The 14,875-nt window shown below is 39.6% G+C and overlaps 1 protein-coding gene across 3 annotated transcripts in view; it reads left to right on the top strand.

Moving 5' to 3' along the window:
• Nucleotides 1-14,875, top strand: part of BICD1 (BICD cargo adaptor 1) — a 182,125-nt gene that overhangs the window by 143,127 nt on the left and 24,123 nt on the right. For 2 of the 3 annotated variants that reach the window (XM_026090974.1, XM_026090973.1), the window contains exons 6-7: nt 6,907-7,058; nt 14,127-14,444. In XM_026090974.1, coding sequence (XP_025946759.1) covers nt 6,907-7,058; nt 14,127-14,444 — 470 coding nt within the window. The remainder of the gene's footprint in view (nt 1-6,906; nt 7,059-14,126; nt 14,445-14,875) is intronic. The other variant, XM_026090975.1, reaches the window with a different exon arrangement.

The following is a 14,875-nucleotide window of genomic DNA, read 5'->3' as shown; positions in this document are numbered from 1 at the left end:
CCCTCCGTATTTTAAATGTCGTGCTTTGTAGAAATACTCTCACGAAAAAACCTGTATTGTTAGCAGTCTAACCAGACCTACACTCTCAATTAAGTTTTTTTGTTGGAATAATATTGGAGAGCAAAATGAGCACAATCAAATGCACTTTAAAAATGGAAAGAAAGAAAGAAAAAAAATTCTGTGAGGAGAACCAGCCTTCCTAGGAGGTCTTACCGTTCATATCTAGGGGGGAGACCGGCAGCAGGCCCCTAAGGCTGGGGTTTGAGGCTCTCCTTCGGGTAAGGAAGTCACACCCTTAACCAGGAAAACGCGGGGGCTATCTAGTGACCACAAGAAGTACTGCAGCATCGTATTAAAAACACATTTGTACCATGTTCCTGGTGAAACGCTTCACTTCAGTGCGCTGGCACCCTCTGTTATCCAGGTACAGTGGCAAATGGTTCATTGCAAGAAAAAAAGCAAACAATTTCTGCCTTCTGCCTTGAGTTGTATTCATTTCTCTTCACCGTAAATTGCCCACCTGCAGAAAGCGCTGACGGAATACATGTTTCTTTTTATTTCTGTTGCAGTGGGCCTGTCAGTCTGGCAGTGCAGTTATACCTTTTAAATCTTTAACAGCACGCAATATATTTCTGTTTGAAGCTGACAAGCCTTTGCCGAGTTTAATGCATTTGGCAACTTTTGATGATAAAGTATTTCATTTTGTTCTAGTTGTAATTCTTTTCCATAGTAATATTTTCAAATAAGCATTTTAGTGCTAAGCTGAGCCAGAAGTAAAATACACAAAACACTGTAATGCAGAAAAAAGGGCAAGGTTTGCTTTCAGAAGCTGCAAACCTCAACACAGGAAACTGGATTATTGAACAAACCAGTGCTCAAGATAGCAATGCATATATATCTTGCTGCCTTGCTTGCATACTTTGTTTTGATTTATGTACCTATTTATTCATAGCTTTAACTACTGTGTCAACAGTGGTTTTGTGGATCAACAACAAGTAGCATTGTTACATTGTAGAGTAATATTAAATTAATGTTAAAATAACTTTTAGGATCAGTTTAGTAATGGTTTTGATTTTGATTTCTAATAACATACTGAAAGCAAACCTGCCTGTAAGGGGAATTTAACATCGTGGAATTCTGGCTGAAAAACAGCCCGTTGTTCTCCTGGGTAAGTGGTTTGGGGGAAGGAGTCCAGTCGGCACAACTGTCACACCTGTATTGGCAGCACTGTGGTGTCTCCAGCGTCCAAATCTGAGATGCCAGTAAAAATCTTCAGAGAAATCACTTGAGAACTTTAGCCATACAGTGCCTGATCTATTAGCAAAAAGCCTGATGTTACACAAACACAAAGCAGTGGAATTTGTACTTGGAAAGTGAAGCTGGGTGGAAAGATTCAGTACCACRTACAGCTTCTGCACAAAAGTAACAGGCTACTATTCTCCTTTTATTGTGTGCAAAATTGAAGAAATTACATTGTAAGATTTAATATTTTTTCAGCAACAAAATTTTACTTGGGCTGCTTCTCTGCACTGTTAACATAAAGTAAATGAGATGCAAAGTCATCTTAGAATGTGAAGTCTCCGTTAAGGAGATGAGGTTTGCTCATGGATTTCAGGATTAAGGTGGCAACCTTTAAGATGCTGAGTTTGGGCACACATCTCTTCTGTGAGGATAAGAAGGATGATGTCAGAGAATGTCATTAGTTCTGGCAGTGTCTCTGGTCCTCTTTGGCTGGGTCTGGGGGGACAGAGGTGCTGAGCACTGTGCACCTCAGCGCTCTCCTCCTCTGTAGCAGTTCACGCTCTTCAGACGTTCAAGTCTTGGAGACTTTCTTGACATAGTAAATGCTAGCTGTGCTGTGAGTGATGAATTCTGTCTCCAGGCGTCTCAGTGAGCGGCTGGATAGTTTGTTTTTCCAGTTCCTCGGCATGACCTGGTCTTCTGTCAGGAATGTAATTAGCCCTTCTCCTGACCTCCTGCATTATTTGCCTCTCTGCAGAGTATTCACACATTTTTATGTGTTTTCCTCTTTTTCTTATACTCTCCATTTTAATGCCTAATGCTCAGAGGTTGCATTTTTATTTGAAGCGATGTTCTCTAGTTTCTCTGATAGTTTTGTAGTTGACCACAGCTTAAAATCAAATGCTTCAGAATAAGCTGTAAAAAACTTGAACAGTTGATGTGGCTCTACTGTAAACCAGATCTCTGAAATAACCTGGGATAAAAGAAACACTTTTTTTTTTTTTTTTTTTTGAAGAGGGGAAAGGAAGTTTTTAAAAGCTAGATTATTCCCCAGCACTGCTTTAGGACACAGCCACACAGATGGTTTGGTGGGCACAATTTTGGAGGTCAGCTGAGAATGGGAACAAATATGAATAATTTAAACCAGAGCTGTTGCTGCAGGAGGAGCAACATGAAACTATGCCTTTGGTTTGCTTTGTCCTTGAGTACGTCCCTCAGGGTAACAGTAAAGGTGACCAGACCACTGAAGGAGGAAGTGTCCCCTGAGCCTTGCTCCTCATCACACATCCCCTCTCCAGGATGTTCAGGCTAGTTTTCTGCCAGTTCAGCTCCCCAACCTGACTCACCGTAAGCTTAGAGGAGTACTGTGCGGGTTGCAAAGGGTAGGGAGGGGGAAAGGCTGGATAGTTATTGTTTTGGTGGCAGCTAGCCAATATAGATTGATTGAGCTGCATTGTAAACTGGCATCCTCAGAGCCAAGGAGCCTGACAGGARTCTGCTTCAATCAGCATCTCGGTCCTAAAATGATATGCACTGGGTAACTTGAGCGTCTGCGTGGTCTGGCACCCACCAGCTCTTACAAGAACCTATTGAACATACTGAGCCTCATGTTAAAGCAGCGCACTTCTGCCGTGGTGGCCTTTACTCTATGTCTGTGGATTCCTGATAGAAGCTCCCCCGACTTTCTTCCCTCTTCTTCATCTTGCCTATTAAAAATATATTTTTCCTAGTTTTGTTTGCTTTCCTGGTAGAGCACTTGTGCCCATTCATTCTTCGCTTAGGAGACCCTCAGAAGGGAGACCTTTAACTGCCTGCAAACACAAGCATGCTGGAAAGCTTGTTTGGTGAGTTGAGAGCTACCAGGCACTTCCGATAGGTTTTCAAATTTGTGCTTTATTTTCTAAATGTCRTTTTATAGAAAACTAAAATAGGAAGTAAAAAAGGCTTGAAGATCTGGATATATTACCTTTATTCATTACCTAAATTACATTTATAAGTTGTTTTTCATCCTGTAGTATTTCAAGTCCATTTATAAACTTATATTGACATTGAGGCTAAAATGTATGGATCACTTTGGTGAAATTCAGCCTGATTTCTGAATTACCAGCAGAAATGGTGACATAGTTCAAGAAATCACTGCATCCTAGTCAAGCGAGTCTATTGTGATGTGGTTTGCTGTTGCTAGGTGCATAAGGAAGGAGATCCTTGGGAAATCAYGCCAGAAGAGCCGGTAGGGTTGTGACTATTTTGTAAGCCTGGTAGTCTGTTCCTTAGAGGGAAGGTGTTTAGCTGCAGTAAGGGAAATGCCAGATTAACTCACTCCAGTGCTCACTGTGAGGAGATGGACCTAGCTAGCTCCTGTTTCTTATTAATCATAAGTCTGAAGAAAAATCTGCACATATTAAGTGAACACCCATGCTTGAAGTTGCAAAGCTCAGAGCCTCATAGAAAACATAAACACAAGTAAGAAAATCTCTCACTTGAGGGTGAGACAGGCGACGTGCCTGCACGTTGGGTAATGCAAGGGCAGCATCCTCGCTTGCACCAACGTCACGTGGCAGGAGTGGCCGCAAGGGCAGCCTGCAGTTAAGGGAAGTGTCTTTTACCCCATGCGGCTTCTGCAGGGCACCGCTGTCCCTCCGCAACCCACCTTTTCCTTGGTGAGTCCGGGTGGCAGAGCTACTCTGGCGCAGGAGGTCCTGGCGAGGCCGTGAGGGCGTGCATGCCGGAGGGGCACAGCCACCTTGGTGGCATGCTGGGGAGCCTGCCTGAGTGAAGAGGAGTGGTTTCRTACTGCTATCTGCACAACAGGTGTTTTTTCAGGGCCACGCCAGAAAATCTGGAAGACTCCTTGAAATCACTGAGTCTGTAGGAGAGGTACCAAAGACCTCAAAGACAGCCCTGGAAATACTCCTGAAAACTGGGGTGGGGGAAGTGTAGCAGCTGTCCCAGGCTGGTCAAAATCGGACCTCATGAAGCCATATAAGAAACTTGTTAAAATAGTTAATAACAAGAAACAACTGTTAAAGTCTTTCTTATCTTACCATAAAACACATTTTCTACATGTATTCTACATGTTTTCACTTTTTAATGTAATACAATTAAATTAAGGCATTGGTGACAAAAACCTCAAGGTTCTACCGTATCTAGACAATAATTTTCAGCTACTGGATAATAAATTATCAGTAGTCATGGAAAGTAGACGTAATGAATTAATTTCAACCTTTCTTACTTAAGAATACCAAGATCATGTTTTTATTCATTTTCCAGAAAAAAGGCAGTGATAAAACATTGCCAAGTTTTTAATCTGTTGCTCAGACTTTCCAGCCCTCTTCTCTGGTAGTGCAAAGCAGCCAGAGCAAACCAGTCAGTTCAAATGAGTCGCTGATAGTTTGTTTTGCTCAGTCAGCCTACCCAGCCAGAATACAAAGATGAGTTTCGGCAAAATAGATACACTTCAGGAAATTCTCCAGAACAGGATATTGTGCCCTTCACTCCCTGTTGAGACAGGGAGAGAATTTCAGTTATGAAGAATAACTGGAAGGACAGCATGAAAAGGAATTAACTATTTCTGTCTAGTCCTTGCAAGCAATTTTAACAATGTGTAAATTATTGGATTTACAAGGAATATGTAATCCCACTGCTGAAACCATCAAACATTTTTTTTTCTAATCTGGAATTAGGTAGTACATGTATTTAACTCATTTTGATGCTTAAATTAAGGAAAAGCTTCACATGAATTCAGCTGTCTTTGTTTTGTAAGAAAAATACTCAAATATTCAAAACTAAGCACGATAAATTTATGGACTGTGGGCTGTATTTTTCTTACAAAACAAAGACATCTGAATTTCTGCTTTAGGGCCAAAGCAGAACTTAGCTGGAGCTATAGAGTCTGTTTGTGCTCTCATAAATCACTTTTGCCTGGCTAGCAACCTGAAGATTCTTAAATAAATCTGATTTAATCATATTTGTTAAAATGAATTTGTCTCCTGGCTTACTATTTCCTTCAAAAAAGTTATTTTATTAAACATGATTAATCCCTTTTCTCCATGTTAATTTATGAATGTACACTTTTGCTCATGCCTGGAAACAGATAGGAAGCTGATGATTTCTGCTTTATCCTGCCAAAGCTTAGGATGGTGTTTCCCATCCTACATTATATCAAGGCATATGTCATTAAGACTGATAAAAGCTGCATTTATTTGAATATATCACTAAGTGCTTTTTTACCATGTGTTGCTGATGATTTCAAATTTGACATAGAAATCCATCTATTTAAAATTACAGATAGTTAGTAGTGAATTTTAAAATCTCTTCTCTCTATGTGAAATAGTGTGAAAGTAGGAAAAATATTACTGATGGGTGTACAATTGAAGACAATTTTGATAGAATTTTTATTTTAGTACTGCAATTTGTTACTGTACTGTTTCGCCAGACACAAATGAATGGAGTTGTATTTTAGCAGATGTTAATAGGTCTTTTTCTTAAGAGACATTGTTAGTGTGAAATCTAGTGAGTTTCAGAAAACTGAGTTTAAAATAGATTTCCAGCTGTTTGGCCATTACTCTCTTTTGCCATTTCCCCTTGCTGGTTACCGTAAAATCATGTTTTTCTACAATTTTCTCCCCTACTGATGTCTCAAGAATGCACAAAATCAACAGGGAAAATTGATYGTCTCTATGAAATGCTGCAACTTATTATGCAGTAAACGAAGTAAAAAACCAACAATAAAGCGCCCTGAGAAAATGTAAAAGGAAACATTTTTTCTTAATGTCCTTCAATGGTAATAATTTTAAATAAGTCTCATAGCAGCAGTAGGCATAAAGCGTCTATAAAAATATGTATTTTGAATAACTTCAAAACGATACTACACTTCATAAATAAAACAGGCAAGATTCAATTCATTTCCAAAAATAAGACACACCTAACAATTTTATAAGCAGTAGGGCAGGAAATTAAAGCAATTTAATGGAGGAAATGGAAAAAAGAATGAAGCAGAAAAATCAAGGAATAGGATGACTATAATTCCTTGCTTTTCTTTTAAGTGAAAATTGTAATTTACACAATTTTTTGTTCTTTTTTATAGTGGTTAAAACTGACAAAATAAAGTAATTTTGTACAACAGTAAGTATTTCCATGGCTCACACACAAAAGGAGGTGTCAAGTCCTAGCCATTACCTTACACAAGGTCGGCTTCAGTGACCGAAGGTAAGGGGATTCTCAGCTGGCAGAAGGCACAAGAGAAAACACGTTAGTTCACACTCAGCTACAGAAGCTGAGTCTAACGTGCTGCGTGTCCTGTTTGCAGTGGGTTAAGAGTACCCGTGTGGTTGGTTGCTGCAGTTTGAATGATCTTAAGCAGTAGTAATTTGCTCACATGGCTGAGCCCTCAATGTATAGCTGCACTGTTCTGTAGTGAGATTTAAGGTTTCCAGTTGTTGCCCAGTGCATTGAAATTGGCTTTGTTCTTTCAACTGCTTTCTCCTTTTCCTGGCTTTGAGGTGTATAATTTAAAAGAAGTCATGTAAAGGGACAGTGCAATGGAGCTCAGGTCTAGTATTCTTTTATGTGTGAATGAAGAAGGAAATCAGAAGTAAAATCAAACATGGCATCTTAGCTGTTATCAGATAGCTGTCTCATAAGCATATATCTTTGTGTTTTCAGACAGCTGAAGTGGCATTAGCCAATTTGAAGAATAAATACGAAAATGAAAAAGCAATGGTGACTGAAACCATGACCAAACTACGAAATGAGCTGAAGGCTTTGAAGGAAGATGCAGCAACCTTCTCATCCTTGCGAGCAATGTTTGCAACCAGGTAAGGGAAATGGTTTTACAGTCTGACTCAACCTTGGAAAAGGAAATATGTGTGCTAAATGAGAACAGACTGAGCTGTCTATGTTGGGTGCTTAGGAGGAGATATGGAAATTATTTTCTGCAAAGGCAGAGCTTTGCTGAATGAAGGTGAATGAGTCTTGTACTGCACACTGTGCAAAACTTGCAAGCTTTGAAATGCTACTGAGATGCATGCCGTTGGAAGATAAAGCCAGAGAATGGTAATGTCAATACAACCCTGAGTAAAGTGTTATAAAGGCCGATATCAATCTCCAGTTTATTTGCATTTATAGGGTTTTTTAAAGTGGAAAATAAATACTAGATTTATTTGGCTGATGGTCAGATTCAGAAATGCACAGTGATTCTCTCACATAAAGCTACTATATGGTTAATGATAATCTTTAAAACCCTATGTTTTCATTATTACAAGATTTATTACTTACCACTGGAAAAATCTATTTCATCAACTATTCTATGCCGTAATGCAGCACATATAATTGTGAGACCACTGCAATTTCCCACTCCGCTGTGAATTCTTATTTTCTACAGCTGTGGTGTTTGACTTATTATCTTCTCCTTTTTAGGTTTAAAAGTGTCACATATCTTCTGCAGCATAGTTTTTTCCTGCCAGGACAGTAATTAATCATCTCTCTCCTTTCCTGCTGCCATACATTCTTCAGGACACCTTTTGATTTCAGCAGCTTTTTTAAAAGTGACCTATGAATAATTTTTTTTTAAAGATCCAACACTTTCATCAATAAATTCTTAACTCCCAAATAATCAAGGAAAGTAGTAGCCTCAGGAAATTGCTCTGTTTCCCCTTTTGGTCAAACACAGTGCAGATGGCTTGCTTGTGCTTTAGTCCATAAGTGATGAGCCTTCTTCATGCCTCATGCCAACATCTCTCCAGTGCTCCCTTTAGTATGCAGGTGCCATCTCACCTCTTCCAGCCTCCTGCAGTCCCTGGGTGCTTAGTGACAGTGGCTGTGGCAACTGGGAGAGGTAGGAAGGAAGGAGAAGGGGCCATTTACATGCCCTGACATTGGTGCTGTGTATGAATTTGTCGTAGCTTCATTGTCAGAAGAGTACAGGTAGGGCCATAGCAGAAATAAAGCACCAGCTCATCAGGTGATGTGAACCAAGGTAACTCCATTGATTTCAATGGTGTCTAGAGATTGTCTTCAGGAAAGCAGTTTTGTGTGTATTTTGGAAATGCATATGTAAATCTTTTTACAAGCTTGTTACTCTAGGAGATACATGAATGAACTAATTTCATAAGTCTACCTGCTAACTTCTGAGGAGAGGGGTGGCATCATGAGCATAAAGCAAAGGGTCTTTGCATGGAGCATAAATCAACAACCTATGAGGCAGAACAGTTCTGAAAAGCTTTAAAAGTTGTTATTTAAAGGTCATGTTAGCTTGTTGGCGTACTGAATGCTCTTTACCCAACTGAGGCATCCTGACTGAACACTTCTGTTGGATTTAAGGCATATGCTAAAGCTGCTGGGAGATGGCAGAGTCTTCTGTGAGAATTAAAGGGGGCCATTCATTTCACCTATTCGAGACGTCATGTGTAAGATGCAATAAAATTTTTGTTTCTCTTCTATGAACTATAAGGGGAATCTGGGTGACTTGCTGAGTTATAGATGTCTACCTTGTAAATGTCTAGTGTTAGTAGAGATGATTTTCACCTATAGCATCTTCTACTGTTGGTAAACTCTATGCAGTAGTGATTAAAAACATACTGCATAGCCTACAAAAAGTATCCCATAAGAATTTTGCCCAGTATTTTCTTTACAAAAAATCACTGCAAAGTCTGTCATATCAGTGTGCTCCTATAGGTTTTCCTGTTGTGAAAAATTCCTTTTCTTTCTCTACTCCAGAATCTAATGGCCTTTATAATTAAATCAATTTTCCTAAACGTTCAAATGGTTGACTCATTCTGAGTACTCCATTTGGAATAGCATTAGTCTAAATGACAGATAGCTGATATACTATAGCTGTCTGTTCAAGAAGAGAAACCTGTTTGGAAATGGAAGAATGTAAGATTCTCCGTGCAGTAACAGTTCAATGGAATAGCACAGAAAAACAATTGTTTAGTCTTCTGTTAAATAAAACAGTGGTTTCCATGGTAATCCTGCATCACATCGTACTAACTACTGAATTTGTATTATAGGAAGAACATCCCTCTAATACTAGAATTATATTATAGATCTGAAAATGGTTTCATATACTGTTTGATAGGGTAATATTCTTTYTCTTTCATAAACCATTCTTTTCTGTTCATTTGGTTCACAAATGGATGTTCATTCTGGTGCTGAACTGTATGGTTTCTTCTACTGTCAAATACGCTGGATAAAGCTGGTGCCACATTATAAGAAGAGCACAGCAGACCTGTTTCTGGTCTGAACAGCAAAGAAGGAAGTTTTCTCCAAAGATCTTATACAGAAAGCAAGAGCAAGTGAACCTTTTTTTCTGTGTTTTCCCCTGACGCTTGTGTATCCCTCCTTTCCTTAAATTCTTCATTCAGTTCTTCTGTCCTCCCCCTCAAATAGCAGTCTGCTTGTTCCTCTACTTTTGCTCTTTTTCTTTCCCAACTGTTTTTTTTTCCCAATCCAAAATCTCTGTGCTTCTGATCTCTACAGCTTCTTCCTTCCCTCTTTGTTGATCCCTTGATTCTGTTCTGGATTTACTTCAAACCTGTCAAGAGTGTGTCCTCATTACAGTTTGAAAGAAGAATAAAACTGCATAGAGTACAAAACCTTCTTTTCTGTGAACAAACCCTTGACAGAGCTGCCTTGTTACCACTTACACCATACAAGCAGTACAGCAAAATGAAGGGTTTCTCCATTCTCACACCAATCCTTTCGGATCTCAAAACCGCAAAAAATCCAACACACTTTCTGGTCAAAGGAGGATCCATTTCCTAGGCTCTCCTTATGACCTCCACTATTTGTATAGTTGAGAGAGCTGCAGAAGGTTGGCAGGGTGCACTCGATTGGGATAATTAAAGTTATCTGGCAATGGAGAAGAGTAGCTAACTGTTAAACACAATAATTGTTCATTTGCAAGCATTCTACCTTTTCTGCTTTTTAAAGGCAATGTCTTTTATCGGTGGTGATGATTTGGGGCACTAGGTAGGCTCCACTGACAGTACTGCTCTGCAAGAACTCTTTCATAAAGGCATTTTTGTTGGGGCATTTTAATGGGGTGTTAAGTCTGCTGCTGCAGCTTTGGCTGGGGAGGTCGCTGTACGCACAGGTGAGGTGCATGTAGTTGGCAGAGCAGAATTTCAGTTCTCGGCTCCTGTCGTAAGCCTGCTTATTCTGTCCTATGCTGCTTCTCATAGTCCCAGACCAGGAAAATGGCATGAGCCTTTTCTGCTTCTCCTGTCATTTCCCCTCACGCCAACCCCAAGTCACTGATGCAGGCTGTGAGCTGTGCAAGTGTGAAGTAGTGACACTGAGGGCCAGCACACGTCTGGAGGACAAATTAAAAATATATTCTTTAAAATATTAGTTTTACCATCTACAGTAGGCATTGGGAGAGAAGAAAAGTGTAGTGCTGAAGGAGAGAAGGAACTACTTTTAAAGCAGGGTCATAAGGTATTTAGAAAGCTAACTTTATTGAGTCCCTAAATATGTTTGTTTTCCCAGTCTAAATAGAGATAGTCAGAAGGAGAGAGCAAGAAATATTACTCATGATATTGCCACAGTCCTGACACTTCATGAACTGATTTTATTCTTCATCCATCAAGATGTTTTCTTATGTTTAATATCTGGGGGAAAAAAATGCACTGAAGAGATGGACTAGGAAGTAGGGAAAGATCCTGGAGGTAACTTAGATGAGAAAGGGTTGCTGCAGCAGAAGAGAATTATGCTTATATGGCTAGAGCAGGGATCTGTCAGTGTCAGTGTCTTTGGGTTTTAGTTCATGCTCTGCTACTGATTTATGTGACCTAAATTATGCAGAGGCCTGCCTTAGCATTTGGTTTGCATGCCTAAACAAGAGAGTAAGATGGAACCAGAAATCCCTTAGACTCCTATATAAGCTTCTTGGATCAGTTTATACAAAATAAGAGGGGTTATGTGTCTGTCTGCTTCCTTTCCAAGACAAGAGAAATGAGAAGTAGGTGAAATCTTGGCTCCTGCTCTGACAATCAGTAGATCACCAGACAACAGAGTAACGGTGATGTTTATGTAATAGTCACCAGCTGCTTGCACCCATCCTGGGGCAAGGGACAAACTGGGAAAGAGCTCTGACTCAGCGGGGGACAGGACAACTTTTGTTATTCGGTATTTGAGCACTTCTGAAACCCCCATTCGGAGCCCTGGTGCATCGTGGAGCCCAGCTTCCCCACCCGCAATGGTCAGCCCCCTGCCAGAAGTCCTCTCTCTTAAGAGCTCTTAACCTTTTTGTTCCTCAGTATGCTGAGACTTCTCAAATGTTTATAAAATGTGTGGGCAAAAGGCAATATGGATATGCATCCTGCTTTTTTTTCTTTTTTAATTGGAAACACTTCTCTTTTCATCCCACCCTTGCACATAACAGGGCATATTTCAGTGAAGGGAAATGCCGTGGCTGCAGGCAGTAGCTACCTCCCACTATACGGAACAAACTTCACTGCTGCAGACTTCAAGGAGCTTTGAGGCTGTTGATTCAGCAATTTCTAAAGTTAATTATGGCCTTTACTTGACTGATTTAGGCTTAACCTTTCTGAACAGTTTCTCAAAAAAATATATATGCTTGAGCAACAAAACACAGGCACAATGGGCTGTGTGTTTGTGAAAAATAAAAGGAAACTTTGAGTCGTGGTGGAGGTCAGATGACTGGAACCACCCAAACACTGCAATGAACTGCCAAGAATGCTGTATTGCTGTTATGGGGAGACCTCTAGAAAGGGCATATAATTAATCAGAACAATTGGAAAACGTTGTATTAACTAGTTTGTTTTTGTCTTGAGCATGAGGCCAGCCTGACAGCATCTAATGTATCCATATTTCTAGGGCCAGCATATTATTGTTTACAGCAGGCAATGAAAAGCAGGTTTGTCTAAACCTCCTTTAGTAATATCCATCTTTGTGAAGCTTTATGTTTCTTAACTGCTCGATTACACTGTTTTACAAAATAGATGTCTAGTTGCCTACACATCCTAGGGCCTGAGGAAAACCAATCTTTTTCCAGAAAGAAAATTGGCTCATTGCTTTACTAAAGCAAGGTAGTCAGTTCCTCTAGTGGCACTATGCTGCAGGTTTTGCTGCAGGTGTTACYTGTTTTTGTTTTAATTTCCAACAGGAAATGCATTTGAAAAAAAAAAAGTATCTGTTTCTTCTAGACAAATTAAAGAGGAAAGTGGGAGAGAGAGAGGTGGGGGTAGAAACTGTACACATGTGGTTGCAAGAAAGAGAATTTTAAACTTTGATAACACAGATCTTATAGTCATTCCTATTTCAAATGGATTGAATTTAGTCTCCAGGATGCTGGTTTCCTTCTAGGGTTTCTGTCAAAGAAACTGGCTAAAACATCCATAAACATTACAAAGCTTGCAGCAGAAAGAGGTGCGCAAGATGATTTTGAGCCAACCAACATTTCAGAAATATCTCTCTTCCTCACAGCTTAAATAAAGACAGTCATGCCTGTTAAGGTTCTGCAGAAGCAAGTTGTTACTGAAACTGTAGCTGAACCTATGGCTGGCTTAGTCATTTTGCTTCCAGTTAAAATGCCTAAATTATTCAAAAGGAGAGTGCAATATATACAAGTGATTTATGTGTGAAGAATGATTAAGAGTCTTCGAATACAGTTTATTTCAGCTTCTCAAGGAGAAGATTAAAGTTACAGACAAATAAATTTCATCACTCAGTGTGCAGTAATTCAAAGATTTATTGAGTCATGTATTTTGAAAAGGAAAAGTAAAATGTTTTTCTTGATGTTTGTTTTCTGTGGATAATACTGATTAAGCTAAATTGTCACCCATTGCACTATTGTAATTACATTGCAAAGTTATTTAGATTTATACAGATCACATATGAGAGAGGATTTGGCAAAAGCTGCATTATTTCAAGTGAAAAAGTCTTATGCATAGCATCTGATGTTGCTACAAATGCCTAATGGTCAGACAGTACTGCTACCTGTGAATCATTTCACTACTGGTATACTTTTATGAGTCGTGGTTCTTATTGAATAGATGGTACTATTTTTAATAAACTGAATCTGTTTCACTTCAAAAAGTGACTAAGACCATACTGAAATGTCTTGCTCTTCCTGTTAACTTTAGCACTCATTGTTTAAAGCAGGACTAAATTGAATTGCTTCTTAAATAGTAACAAAATCATATGAGAAAGGTAGTGCATTTCAAAATCTGTCTCAGAGATCTAGAGAATGAAATCAGGGCAGTTTTTCATACAGATAAAAGAGGTTGAGGGTTAAAAAGCAGCTGGTGATATCTGAGCACACCTCCAAGAGACTTGTCATTAAATGTGAAATCATTTCCAGGTGTGGGGTTTCCTGAACAACTTGTCTTTAACCAGTTAACAATAGCAAGTAAGTGAGGGCTTCTCATTTCACAAAATCTGAAGTGTCAAGTGTTCAGAGTACTTGCAGTCTTTTTTTTATTTTTTATGTAATACTTTGCTTAAGTAGATATTGTTGTCTATGGTAAATAATATTATCTAATTAGTAGATACTGTTATCCATGGTGTGTTATTAGATGAGCCAGTCTCCAAAATTGTTACTTGTGGTCTGACTTAGAAACAGTCCCAAACCTACCCTCCAATTGCTCATTATCTGCATTAGAAACGCATTACATTGTCATAGACTACTCTGATATTCCAGATGCAGGTTCTCCTGCTGAATGGGAAGCCTCAACATGCAGATCCAAGTCCAAATTTGTTCAAAGTGGGGATAGAAAAATTAAGGCTGTCTGCTTCCAGGATTACGTTCAGCAAAGCTTTGACCCAAACCTGTCTCTGTAACAGAGGCCCTGGAATGCTCTCCCTGCCAGGGTTGGTTCTTGCACCAGTTCCCCAGATTTCTGTATTGTTTGTTTTCCCAGGTGTGATGAGTACGTCACGCAGCTAGATGAGATGCAAAGGCAGCTAGCAGCTGCAGAGGATGAGAAGAAGACCCTAAACTCTCTGTTGCGCATGGCTATCCAGCAAAAACTTGCCCTCACCCAGCGACTGGAGGATTTAGAGTTCGACCATGAGCAGTCCCGACGCAGCAAAGGCAAGCTTGGAAAGAGCAAGATCGGCAGCCCTAAAGTAAGTGAGGAGGCATCAGCCACCGTGCCAACCATAGACACTTTCCTCCTGCATAGTCAGGGCCCACAGCAACCAAACTTACTGGTCAGCAGTGGCACTCAGAGGAAAAGGTATGCATGCAGTGATCTTTATAGTACAGTGCAGTGGCCAGACTTTATTAAAGTCTTTCACTGAATTGTAAACATTATATATTTTTTTTCTATTTTGACTGGGGAGAAGGAGGTGGGGAGGATATGACTACGGAGTTCAAAGCCTGGCTACATGTGGTTCTGATCCACCTACTCACATTGTTATTTCCTCCTCCTTAATGCAGTTTTTTGAACTATATTCTGTCAGTGTCTCAGTGCATCTTGTATGTCTTTAATATTAGTGTGAACGTAATTTCTTTAACAAGTTTTCCATAACAAGTTAAGGTATTGCATATGGTAAAATGAGCATCTGAAACAAGAAGAAGGGATTGTGTTCTATGAGCATTTCAGTGTTTAACACAGAAGAAATAGCCTCTCTTTGTTAAGCTCTGATGTTCACTTTTTCTTCATCA

Source organism: Apteryx rowi, unplaced genomic scaffold, assembly GCF_003343035.1.
Source record: "Apteryx rowi isolate R43461 unplaced genomic scaffold, aptRow1 scaffold_888, whole genome shotgun sequence".
Lineage (NCBI taxonomy): Eukaryota > Metazoa > Chordata > Aves > Apterygiformes > Apterygidae > Apteryx > Apteryx rowi.
This window is presented reverse-complemented; position numbering and strand designations above follow the sequence as displayed.